Source organism: Hylaeus volcanicus, chromosome 7 (genome assembly GCF_026283585.1).
Source record: "Hylaeus volcanicus isolate JK05 chromosome 7, UHH_iyHylVolc1.0_haploid, whole genome shotgun sequence".
NCBI classification, from domain to species: Eukaryota; Metazoa; Arthropoda; class Insecta; order Hymenoptera; family Colletidae; genus Hylaeus; species Hylaeus volcanicus.
Window position 1 is genome coordinate 9571064 of NC_071982.1, and position 13658 is coordinate 9584721.

A 13658-nucleotide genomic window follows, 5' to 3' on the forward strand; every position below is an offset into this window, starting at 1 on the left:
TCTGGACTCCCCTGATCCAGAAAATGCTATCACCCATACCGTGAACCCCATAGGCACCCTTTGGGGGGGGGGGGGTGGAACAGCTCGCAAATTTTCAACCTCCTTCGTAACGGAGCACTTCCACACATCGGAGGGCGATGAAATTCACCATGTTTGTTCCCGATACGTTAAGGATGAATGCCGAAATGGTCCCGTTTCGAAAACTGCTCCCAGAGCTGAAGGGAGGGGGGCAGAGGTAGGGGTGGCCCACCCCCAAGTGTCAGGGTTGGAACGTTGTTTCGTTGCGTGGATCATATGTCCAACAGTCCAGGGCATCGGCGCGACACAGTTTTCATGTCGTTTTCCCGCGTGAATGGCAATAAAATTCGAAAAAGTCGATTTTTTTTTAAACTCGCTTCCAACTTCAGAGCCATCTGCAGGGTGAACGAGTAACCCCACGTCAACACCGTTCACGGATTCGGACCCGCGAATGCTTTATTAACAAATCCCCAAAAAATCAGATTTTTTTAATCACGCTTTTGTTGTCAAATCGGCGCATATTTCCTATAAATGTAAATTTCTTTTTGTTTAATGAAGTTTTAACAATTAAATAGTTGTGCGAATACTTATTGCTTCAATATTTCTTTTTTATGGTTCTCTTGGTTCTCTTCAGTTATTGAACATGCTGTACGAACATTGTTTTTAGAACAAAAGAATAGCGTTTTGAAAGTAACAAATTTCACTCTTCAAATCGATGTATCTGAAGTAACATCTGCCACTACAATGACGTAGTAAAATGAAAATAACTTACCGAGTTTGAATAATTGGACATTTAATATGCAATAACCTAATACTTCAGTCTCTGCAGACGTACAACACTAGCTAAGGGTTGATAAATCGCGATGGCATGTTTAAATTTCATGTGTCGATTGTTCTTCGAATATCAGCCTTTTCAAAAATGGCACATTTAACACTTGACAGGTGACGGTCCAGCCTTAATACACCACCGTTGTGAGTGGGAGGAAGCCAGGAGAAAGGGAAGGTGGCGGCGGCTGCTCGGAGAAGAGGCGACGAGAAGAGGGTCGTCGGTGCACGGTCGAGAGGGTGAGTACCAAAAGAGGACGATAGTGAGAGAGGGGTGTGTCTCAACGCCTGGCCGCGACATCACCAATTAGTCACCGACGCTTAAAAACAACGGGGGGGGGGGGCCCCCCCCCTCCACCTACCTTGCAAGCGTGCGAGACTGCATCCGCGAGGAAGCGCATTTTATCGCGTCCGAATGGAGTGACTTACTTGCATATTGGACGCACCTCTTCCTAGCGCCGCCCCATTCATCGTGGTACCTAATCAACTGTAGTACATACACGATCACTGATATCTAATTGGATCGCATTATTACACGATTTCATTTTATTTACCGTGCTCGAGTTTCAACTCGAGGGGTAATTTTGTAAACGACATCTACAAAAGTAAAGCAATTTATTTATTAGTAGACTGCGGAAGTTTATGCACGATAAATATGTAACATGCATATGCAGAGTATGCATGAAAAATATCCAAAATATCCACGAAAAATATGCAAAATATGCACGAAAAATTTGAATAAAATGTAGTATAATAAATAATATATTAGTATGTTACAGAATATTCACTATGTAGATATATACAAAATACTTTTCACAATTATTCTGGTATATTATTAGGCTGTTCCGAAAGTTTCTTTCGCGAGTTGCACTTAATTATTTTATGTGGTCGTGTTTATATAAATAGACAATCTAATTTCATATATATTCATGTTGTAACAGTAATGGAGCAAAATGAATAGTGCACAATACAGTAATGTAACATAAAACATAAAATATTCTGCATGTATTACTTATTAATAAAGCGAAAGAAACTTTTGGGACAACCTAATATAAATCGCGTGACAATAAATTATGAGCATTTTTTCCAAATTTAATGGTGTTAGTTGGTGGCGTTTGTCTGTCAAAATTAATTTATACGAGGTGAACGATCGCTCTATGTCACACGAAGTAATCGGTGCGTATTTAAATTTAGACCAACATTGTTCCGGCACACTTATTGGTCCTTGAACGCCCTCGTTACTGTAGAAAATCCTACATTCTTTTCTAAAGTTCTTTTACATTTTTTTCACCAGGAATAAAACCTATAGTTTCCAGTTTCCGTATTATCCAAATATATATGCAAAATATATCTGGCAAGGAGCAGCAATCAATGATATTATAAAACAAACTAACAACGCTTATTATAAACAATCTGAAATATACAATTATCAAATTGATCGTACCGAGTATGAAATGATATTTAATTTTGACATATTTCAATAATTACAGTATCGAAATTAACAAAGTTTCATAAAATGTCTAGGTAAACTTCTTCAAAACACAGTTTTATTTTTTTATTTTGTATCCTATTTTTCATTGGAAGGCTACTGGGCATTTTTAAAATAAATTATTTGAAATATTATTACGAAATAATTCGTTATTTGGAATAATTGTTACTACAAATGAATCGATATTATTTTTATTTTCAAGTAAGTGTTATTTCTTATTTTCATTTCGAGTAAATTTGCTCGAGTAAAATTTACGCCTGGCGCGTACACAGATGGAGGACAGAAACGTGAAATGAAGCATATGCTTCATAAATATATGTTTAGTCTTCTAAATGTTGTAATATGTATTTTAATTTTTTATCTACACTTTTGAACCATGTGTTCCCGTATATTTTTGTATATTTACAGTTGTTATAGCTGCATAAATATACGCAGTCTAAAATAGCTAACTATAAGATTCAAGCGTTGATTAAAAACCGTTAATATTCGTGCTCAGATAAACAGAATTTTTCCGATTCATTGATCTCGTTACTGAAAAAACATCTAATGAAGAGCTAATCACGCAACCTTTTATACAAACATGTCTCATATTTATGAAATACAGGATAGTGGTACAGAAAAGAATATATATAGAGAGGTCACAAAAATTCCAGACACCTTTCAAGCTCGTTTACCGTCTGGACATGAATATGCCTCTGGTTTCCAGGTCCGAGCTGTAGATAAGGGTGAAGAAATGAAGTGAATACAACAAGGGGGTGCCGTAGTCAGGGGTCTTGTGTGTAGCATAGCAGCTGCTATTGACACCTCGATACCCTGACTCAAATGGAACCAACCAACTCGCGTTGCACGGCATAGCTTTGCTGTATAAGGTCCAAGAACGCTTCTGTGTCCGTAACCTTTCTATCGGGTATGTTGTAGCGATGCCGTTTGTATACGAGCACGATATACCGTCATTCCGACACACGATGCAATTGAACAAACTCTCAAGACGATCGTCTTTCCTCCCATGAACAAAATCCGTGCGCGGGTTTCCTCGCTTTTTCACAGAAAACAATGTTTCTTTGGTCCTCGGGGCAACGTGCGCAGGGGACCCGCATAATTCGTGTTGCTAGTACACGTTTAATTAAGTACACAGGTGGATTGCAAATGAATTTAGGTTCTTTCTATCATTTGTTAATAAAGGTAAACCCTTTCTTCTCTCCTTTACTTTAATAACATGATTGTTTTAATTTTAGGTATTCGTGTTATTCACGTTTTCTCAGTTTGTTCCTATTCAATTAAAAGGGAAAAAAGGGTAACTTCATAATCAAATGATGAAAAGGTGAATTTGCTAGCAATCTATCTACAGTACTGTGCAAAGATCATTATGGTGCATTTCTGGTACATTACACAATTTACTTTTTAGATTTTTACTGCTAAAAACAGACTATAAATTTTGATTTTGCTCATATAGTTGATTTCATCATTATTATTGTACAGTGTACTCCACGAAATTAGATAAAAATAGTAGGCCAGGCAAGGGATTCTCAGATCATCAAGACCCATACTTTCTCTCCCGCAGGCTTTCACATAATTTGTCAATTTAAAACTCTTACGATATGAGTACATTTTCATTGTATTGCGTTTTAAATTATTTCTAAGGCCATTCATCGACATCGATACCTTTCCTCTCATAAGTTTTCAGATAATTTGTCAGTTTAAAACTCTGACAATATAAGTACACTTTCATTATTTTGCGTTTTAAAATAATTCTTATTCATCGAAACGACCTTGCCTGGCCACGCCAAGCATTTGACTTCCAGGCCGCGGACATCTAGGCGAATTTTTAAACAGCCTCAGTTTGTGGATGATGCGTAAAAATTGGAGTTACTTCAATATAACAGCGCATAAATCGAGTATTAATCGTGTACTTAAAAGACTTCCCTCTTGGTGCAAATGCAAGTTTTGTCTTGTAACTTGCTAAACTTCAAAAAAGTAAAAAAATTACGCCAAGTACATGAAAAAGTGGAGGACTCAAGGAGTTATCATAGAAAAATAAAACAACCCCATAAGAACTACAAGAAAGTAGAGAAAGATGTGAAATCGAAATGAGCTGCCAGTACATGAAAGTCCTTTCCAAAATCACAAAAAAATAGAAGATCCACATTAATTAAAAACTACAAGAAAGTAGAAAATGATGTGAAATCGAAATGAGCTGCCAGTACATAAAGGTGCTTTCCAGCAAAGTGCAAAGGCGACATTGTATAACACAATGTAAAATTCGGTGGTTTCCAACTATGCGCAGCTAAAATGCTGTGTTCAACAGTGCGGACGTTCAGATCTTAATGACAATTCATGTAAAGTGACTGCTCCGCACTTTGGCGGTGAAATGAAGAAGCTAAATAGTGTATCATCCACAAACTGAGGCTGTTTAAAAATTCGCCTAGATGTCCGCGGCCTGGAAGTCAAATGCTTGGCGTGGCCAGGCAAGGTCGTTTCGATGAATAAGAATTATTTTAAAACGCAAAATAATGAAAGTGTACTTATATTGTCAGAGTTTTAAACTGACAAATTATCTGAAAACTTATGAGAGGAAAGGTATCGATGTCGATGAATGGCCTTAGAAATAATTTAAAACACAATACAATGAAAATGTACTCATATCGTAAGAGTTTTAAATTGACAAATTATGTGAAAGCCTGCGGGAGAGAAAGTATGGGTCTTGATGATCTGAGAATCCCTTGCCTGGCCTACTATTTTTATCTAATTTCGTGGAGTACACTGTACAATAATAATGATGAAATCAACTATATGAGCAAAATCAAAATTTATAGTCTGTTTTTAGCAGTAAAAATCTAAAAAGTAAATTGTGTAATGTACCAAAAATGCACCATAATGATCTTTGCACACTGTAGATGTACTGTAGATGTAGATTGCAAGTGAATTTACCTTCTTTTTACCATTTGTTAATAAGGATGAACCTTTTCTTCCCTTTACTTTACTAACAACAAACTGAAGAGACTTGATAAATACGAATACATAAAATATGTTTCATCGAGCGCGTTGGGTACTTATGCACAGTTTTGACAAATCTACAAGGGCACATTAGTGACAATGTCGTAGTGCAGATGTGCGACGCGTATCAACGCGCAATTACACCGTTCCCGTTACATTAATTATCCGCAATGAAAAGATCACAGCGCGTCACGAAGAATGGATAGTTCTTTGTCCATGATACGCTCGATTGAACAATTAAGGTCCCCGGTGTTCTTTCGAGGGTATTCGCAATAAACAGTCCGCGCTCTCGTTTCGGGGACTCCCTTCGCATAATTCCGTAATTAAAACGAAAGAGGACGAATAACAGAGCGGTCGCATATTTTGGATCCCGCGTATTTGCATAACCTGCTTCCGTGCGCGCCAGGTAGCCAAGTCAAATAGAGACAAGATAGCTAATGTCGCGGAAACTTTTTATTGCCGATACAAAGAGCCCTAGATGTAACATTAGCGATGCTGCGAGAGTTGGGAAAACCTACCGTACTTTGTACCTACTAAGTGGAAGTTCCATGGTTTGACTATCGTTACGACTCGTTGTTATTATAGTTTAGACGGAGCTTTGGCAATAAAACGTTGTATTAGAAATATTCCAATTTGAATACAAATCCTGGATGAGAGTAGGTTCTTTTGTTCAAGATACACGAAGGCTTTAATTACACTAGTTTACAAAATAAAACAATTTTTATGTACATTCAATGCCATTATTTTTTTCTTATGTACGAGGTGTGATCAAAAAGTAAGGTGACTTTTTATTCTTATCAACAAATATTTATTTATTCTTCAATATTTATATTGTCCCCTTCAAAGTAATCCCCCTCAGATATAATATACTTGTGCCAGCGCGTGCAGCAACGAATGCAGCAACATAAGAAAAAAAAGAAAACGAAAATCGACTGTAGGTATTCCGCAAAATTCAAAAAGTCACCTTACTTTTTGATCACATCTCGTATTTTGGCCTGCTAAACTCGAAAATCACAATGAAAAAAGGTTGTATGCTGTTTTATATGCCGACGCTGTAGCAATATGAAACTCACAACTCGACACTCATTTTGTAAATTTCCGATCGATTCCATGAAATGATTAGACGCGGCACAAAATTAGCAGTGAGAAAATATAAGAATAGCAATACTAAAATTACTACATAGTTAATTACTAATTAACTACGGGCAAAATTATTGTTAATCTTCTCATATAATATTGACATTCGATAATAAAAATGAACGAAATGAGTTAAATAAACGTTTTCTATATAAATAGGAGGAAAATACGAAAACAGAGTAAAATTGGAATTTTTGTACCTTTACTCAATTGTTCATATCTTCGGTATTTATCCATAGATTTTCTTCCCCAAAAGCCTGTTTTCTTCGTAAAAGTGCGATCTATACGTAAACAATAAGAAACTGGACATAATTTGACAGTTTCTAGTTTTGCATGGCGAGAGAAAAAATTTTTGTCTTTTACTTTATCCCAAAAAAACGAAGTTTCTCATATATTTTGGTTCATAACACTTAAACTACTGAACCGATTGGAAAACAATGTGAGAAGCAATTATTGGAGATTCGATTACCTTTAATGTGGTATCTTGTGCGATGCAATTGAAGGTTTTAGACTCGAGTTTAAGGGACATTTTGCCAAGTTTATTGGAAAATATACCATTATATGTCCATACACAAATCTGGTTTCACCATGGTTACTGCTCTGCTCACTACGCACATCTGGGAAGACAAATACTGAACAGACAATTTTGCAATCGATGAATTGAAATGGTCGTAGTGGAGAAGTTTCGTGGGCGCTACGTTCACCGGACCTTACGCCGCTAGATTATGTATTTTCTATGGGGTACACTAAAAAACATGATATACCGTAAACCATCAACAATCCCAGAAAATATGAAACAACGAATTTGTGAAGCATGCATTACGCACAGTGGAAAAACAATTCAGTGTGCAATATCTTTGATCGTTAGTAGATTGTAATATTGTATCAATGTCAATGGATTCGATTCCAAACACTTACGTTACTTAATGATGATAGACGATTGCGGTAAGCATACGAAACAAATTTATTCATTAACTGTTAGATTTAGAGGTAATAAAAGTTAATCTTTTTTTACTCAAAATTATATGTTCTTCGATAAATTGACATAAAAAATATAGCAATCCATGTAAGATAACGAAGCTGACCTTGAAATCTCAAAAACACTTCAACCTATAAAAGGAACATATACACTACATAATGTGCTCCTTAAAATCATGAAACTTCTGTATAAAAAGTTTTTTTATGCAACGCATAGAAGTTTAGAAGTCACGTAGATCACCCTGTATTCGAAATTCTTAAAATTGGCAAAAGAACAATTTCTAAAATAATTTTTAAAGCAATTTCAACCATTTTATTTTGGGTCCTCGCGTGACAACAAACTATTTTAAAATTCACGTTCATCATTAATTTTTATTTACAGATATTAGGATCAACTTTATTACATTTCACGAAATTTTATATCTTTTTGTACTGTAGTCATATTGTGGATTAATTGCCTCGAATACCTTTACAATATACACTACTGGGCGATTCTCGTCCGTTCACGTGTCGGCGTCGTTCCTCTGACTGTTCCTCCTCAATAGAGGAAGCACAAAAGGGAGCACTGGAGTTGGCTCGTTATTATTACTATACACGCCCATGCGAGACAGTTATATCTCTGTATAACCACGTATGTGTGCCAAAGAGGACGTTTTCCCAATTATTGCGGTGAAAGAATGGCTGAATGTTCTCAAACTTTTCTCGATAAAAGCCGCAATTAATAATTCGTGTATCAATAGAATTGTGTTCTTTTTAGCATAACTCGGTAATCAAACGAACGTACGATGGGATTTAAAATGTATTTTAATTAACTTCTTTCTTTTAAAAATCATAAATCATCTAGTTTCAGTAGATACAGCCAGTCCCATAAGTATTCGTACCCTCTATTGCATATTCAAGAAATTTATTTAAATTAACTCTTACTCCCTAAACCAGTTTTTCCTGAAAATACAAACAAATTGTATTTTCTGTACTGGAAATATGAAACAATTATAATAAAAAATATATTCAGATGTTCTTATACTTCAATCAAAATTTAATCAAATTAAAAACTATAATGAAACAAAAAAGAAGTTTGACCATAGCTAGTGAAGTTCTTGTTAATTTCATTCCATACTGAATATATCAGCCGCTTGTAAATCATTTCATTTCTTTTTAACCGACTTCGAAAAGGAGGAGGTTACTCAATTCGACATGTATATTTTTTTTTTCTCAAAAACGAAAAGGCATGGACAAAAATGCTATTCTACACAATATCCAAGTTCTTTTGTAAATATCTCAGTAATTATTCATTTTAAGTCCCACTTTGTGTAATACCTTTTTACGCAAAATTTGATGATTTATCCGAATTCGAACAAAAATATTATAAATATTAAAAAACTGAAGGGTACTCTAATATTTCAATAAAAAAGTAAGGTAATAAAAAACAGATTAGACCACTGTATATTCCCCTAGATACCATGCAACTTTTGTTTGAAACATTTCGTCGTACAACGAATACCTTACGAGTTATTCGAGGTCGACATGTTAGAAGACTCACTCTGTATACTCCAATCAAAGTTCAATCAAACTAAAAACTATAATGAAACAAAAAAGAAATTTGACCATAGCTAGTGAAGTTTTTGTTAATTTCTTTCCATATTGAATACAGGGTTTGAATACGCAATTGTTTCAAGTCATAAATCCGTTATTTTTGCATTTACGAAAAAATGGCATAAAAAGATAAATGATTCAAAGAGCACTACATCTGTAGGCCTTTAAATTTTTTTTAGATGCAGTAGTACATGTGCAATTAACAATTGTATCATTTCTTTAAATAAAAATGCATATTCTTGTTTACACAGATCGATTCTTCTGTTCATTCTACGTAAAAAATGATTAAGATACCATGGCAAAAATATATTCAAAAAATGTCTTCATTGAAGAAGATGCTCCAACGCTTCTCCATTACATTCTAAACATCTCTGATAACGTTTTTTTATTGTTTGTATGACTGAGTTTAAATTATCTGCATCACACAACACAAAAGTGTCGTACATATCTTATTTCTCACTGTTAGTAAAATACAGTTTCTTGTATTTAGTAAAATACAGTTACACTTTTTCAAATTCTTAGTTTTCGTACTCGAATTACGATACGTGAATTGCTACTGAATGATGAAATGCTTAATCGTACAAATCAGTTTCTGTTATGATAACAATGTCGAAAGGGTGTTTACCTTTACAAGCGTGTTTACCTTACTAATCATGAAGCGTTTGAGCATCTTCTTCAATAAATACATTTTTTGAAAATATCTTGAGATCTAATAATTTTTTTGCGATGGTACTCTAATCATTTTTTACGTAGAATGAACAGAAGAATCGATCTGTGTAAAAAAGAATATGCATTTCTATTTAAAAAAATGATACAATTGTTAATTGCACATGCACTGCTGCATCTAAAAAAAATGTGGAGATCTACAGATGTAGTGCTCTTCGAACCATTCATCTTTCTCCTTTGGCATTTATTCATAAATGCAATAATAACGGAGTTACGACTTGAAACAATTGCGTGGGCCACCCTGTATATCAGCCGCTTGTAAATCATTTCATTTTTTTCCTCAGAAACGAAAAGGCATTGACAAAAATGCTGTTCTACACAATATTCATCATTGTTATGGAATAACCCAAGAAAAATTTCATCAAGGTCCGTGACGTTAGGTCCGTAAGGTCCCCTCGTGGGAAACAGCAGAAAGTGATTTTAATAAATGTGTCCAATGTCCTTTGCAAACATATCGCGCGACAAGAAATGATTAGAACGCTATAACACGAGCTGTATTGTATTTACATTCGTCAGAGTTCATAATAAAATCATGGGTACCCCGCGGCCAATATGCCACGCTGTTAAATAAGCATATGCACACAGGGAAATAAGATTCTCAGGTTCGGAGGGTCCTTGCTCGAAGTCTTCTCGGTTTCAATGGAAAATCTATGTATAATGTTCTTCCCTTTTTCCTCTCGACGCGTATCACGAGACCTGGCTGCGTGTCGTTTTGGGGGACAACGTTAATTTATACATCATAAAGCGCCGTACGCGCGAGGAATTACGTGTCGAGCGATGTGTCATAATAAAATTCTCGACTTCATGTCAGCCAATAAGACCACTGGCATTATGCCCGTTTCTATTATGCCGTATTATTGTCGGTCACCCCGAAGAAAATGACTGATGACACGAAACCATCGTACAATGCCAAATGGCAAGCAGCCGTGCGATCTTCCGTTTCAAAATCACCGAACGAAGGAAAAAAAAAGAGAATTGAAAAGAGGGTGAACGAGAAGTGGGCGGCATAATTCGATCGTTTCCGAAAATGTGAAAAAAAAGTACGTAGGGGTTAGAATCGGTTAGGGGTTCACTTTTTTTTTAGGGATTTTTCCACCTTTTTTCTCGAGGGACAAAATGGGGTAAAATGGGGTAAAATTTGATCTCGCGCCCAGCCGAGCTCATTGTCGGTGATCTGACTGTACCACCATTATTAGGTAGCCTATCCATGAACATCCGGCATCCCACAAATGTGCCAGACTAACCGACGCCTGTTACAAATGCCATGGACGGCTATTGGAAGCTACTCGGTGTAGAATGGTTGATTGAAATCCATCAAATGCGATTACAATTAATCTGTTATTGGTATTATGATGGAATCTAGTAGAATTGCGAGCTACTCTGATTTGCTGAAGCAGTTCTGGTAGAGTCTTCGATTTTTTACGGAAATTTAGGTACGCGAGAAAATTAATTCGTGCGATTAAATACACGTCACATCGTGAATCACGTGAATGTATTTACAAGAAGGAAATCTCAAGTACTCGCAATTCTGGATGTAAATATACATATATGAATTTTTACATTTTTATAACTTTTATTGAAATTGAATATTTATATTAATAATTATATCAAATGTACTGTAAAGTAATATAATGTGTTTTCCTGAAAAAATAAACTTATTAGACGATTTCAATGAAGGAATGTAGTCCAGTCTAGTTAAACATTTGAAATAAAAATGTACTATGTAGCAGTTTCTTTGCATAGTTTATATATTTCATTCGTAATTCATTACATAGTTTATACACTTCATTTCATTTTTAATAATAGCTCATAATTAGATTAGATTAGATTGCTGATCTTTAAATATGAACTTTACTTTCAATATTTGCATGCTCTATGCATTTTGTAGTTTATTGCACATTCAAATTTCCTATAAATGCATAAAAATTGGCAGTCTACTAATAATAATACAAATAATGTAATGATATTTTTAAGTATACTAATACTATTTCATTCAAAAATGTCTTTAATTACATAGGCATTTGAAAATATGATACCTACTAGTTGATACTAAACAACAAATGGTATTTGAACTGTTGAGTGTAATGAGCAAATTGAAATGTATAAATTATACAAAGTAACTGCTATAAAGTACTTTTTTATTTTAAATGTTTAACTAGACTGGACTACATTCCTTCATTGAAATCGTCCAATAAGTTTATTTTTCGAGAAAAAATATTTTATTAGTTTGTATTGCATTTGTCATACATGTTCAGAGAAGTTGTGAAAATGTAAAAATTCATATGTATTTATATTAAATTTGTAATAAATATTTAAAGAGTTGCGAAAATGTTGAAATTTATGTATTTGTATTTAGAGCTGTACTTGTCCGTAATTTTAATCATGTGATTCACGTGTATATTCACATGTATTGTGTTTACTAGGGATGTGCAAACCACTTGACATTCGGGCTTAAGTCGATGTGTGAAGTTAGCCCAGCACTTTTCGAATTTTTGATTTTTTTAAATTGTGCTACATTGTGCTACGTTTGTGCCGTATTGTGCCGTAAACCGTAACTCTGTATACAAAAATTTTTGATAGCCCCGCACTTTTCGAATTTTGGGTTATTGGTTTAAGATATTTACGAAAGTTGAGAAGAAGGCAGTGTTATCTTAAACTAAAAATATTATAGATTATGTTGGCATATAACATGAAAAACGTGTTGAATGATCTTGGTTTATGGTTTGGGGTAACTGGAAAAACTGCAAACAATCAAAATTTCAAAATGTATTTTACTGGACTAATTGATATCTATTTTGTTTAATATCGTAATTTTTAAACGTAGTATATATATATATAAATACCAGAAAAGTACGAGGAAGGAATATATTTAACATGATTATAGGTCACAAACAATTAAAAGGTGTTTTATAAGAATTTTCTAAGCTTATTCTACGTCATCTATTCCTTAGAACAGATATTCTTTATAACAGATTTTATTTTATTTTCTCGAAAACAAGCAGGCGTTGATAAAAATCATTTTGCACACAATATTTATTAGTGTTGTAAAATAATCCTAAAAAATTTCATCAAGTCCCCTTGTTAATTGTTACCTGTGTAAACATTGAAGTATCGAACGTCGATAGGTACTTCGAAAATGTTGGGGGTAAAGATAGTTACTTGAGATTATCAAATAATTGGCAACTTAAAAAGCATTTCAAAAGAGGCTTTAAAATTTTGTTGTAATAAAGTATGCCTATTAGCGGTGCCTATAATGAACACTTAAACATAATCATCAACCATGTTTAGTTGTAATCATGTGAACTTCAATTCAAAATAAAAATTTCATATAGCTTCCGGGACCATAAAGCCTCCTAAAACTAATACAAAATTGGCAGATTATTCCAAAAAACCAAAAAATTCTAATAGAACACAAATCTAAATTTCTTGAACTGGATTACAACTTCACGAACCACAATAAAATCTTTACTAATGCATCCAAAACGGAGAATGGAGTGGGATATGGTGTCATCACTGAAAACACCGATATAAAACAAACCCTACCTAAAACTACCACTATTTTTACCGCTGAAGCCTACGGAATACTAGAAGCACTCAACCTGATATACATATACAAATACTTTACAACACCACATTATATACAGGGTGCGGCACAAATTAGTCCCCACGGTTTTTCAGCCCCTTCGGATGGTCTGACAGAAAAATGTTTCTTACCAAAGTTAATCAGTATTTAACCGACAAGAAATTGCAATTACTTAAAGTAAGAAAAAAATAGATTTTCAACAAAAAATCAAGGTCGCCCTCATATCTTTAAATACAACTGGGTATTTTTAACTTCATAATATTGTAGGCGACGTCGAAACGAATTCAACGACCTGCTATACGTTGACTTTCAGAT

The 13658-nt window shown here is 34.5% G+C and overlaps 1 protein-coding gene across 1 annotated transcript in view; it reads left to right on the forward strand.

Annotated features, from left to right (window-relative positions):
- The window catches only part of LOC128879940 (chymotrypsin-1-like), a 43696-nt gene that overhangs the window by 1555 nt on the left and 28483 nt on the right, over positions 1 to 13658 (forward strand). The window contains exon 2 of the mRNA XM_054129516.1: positions 961 to 1083. Coding sequence (XP_053985491.1) covers positions 961 to 1083 — 123 coding nt within the window. The remainder of the gene's footprint in view (positions 1 to 960; positions 1084 to 13658) is intronic.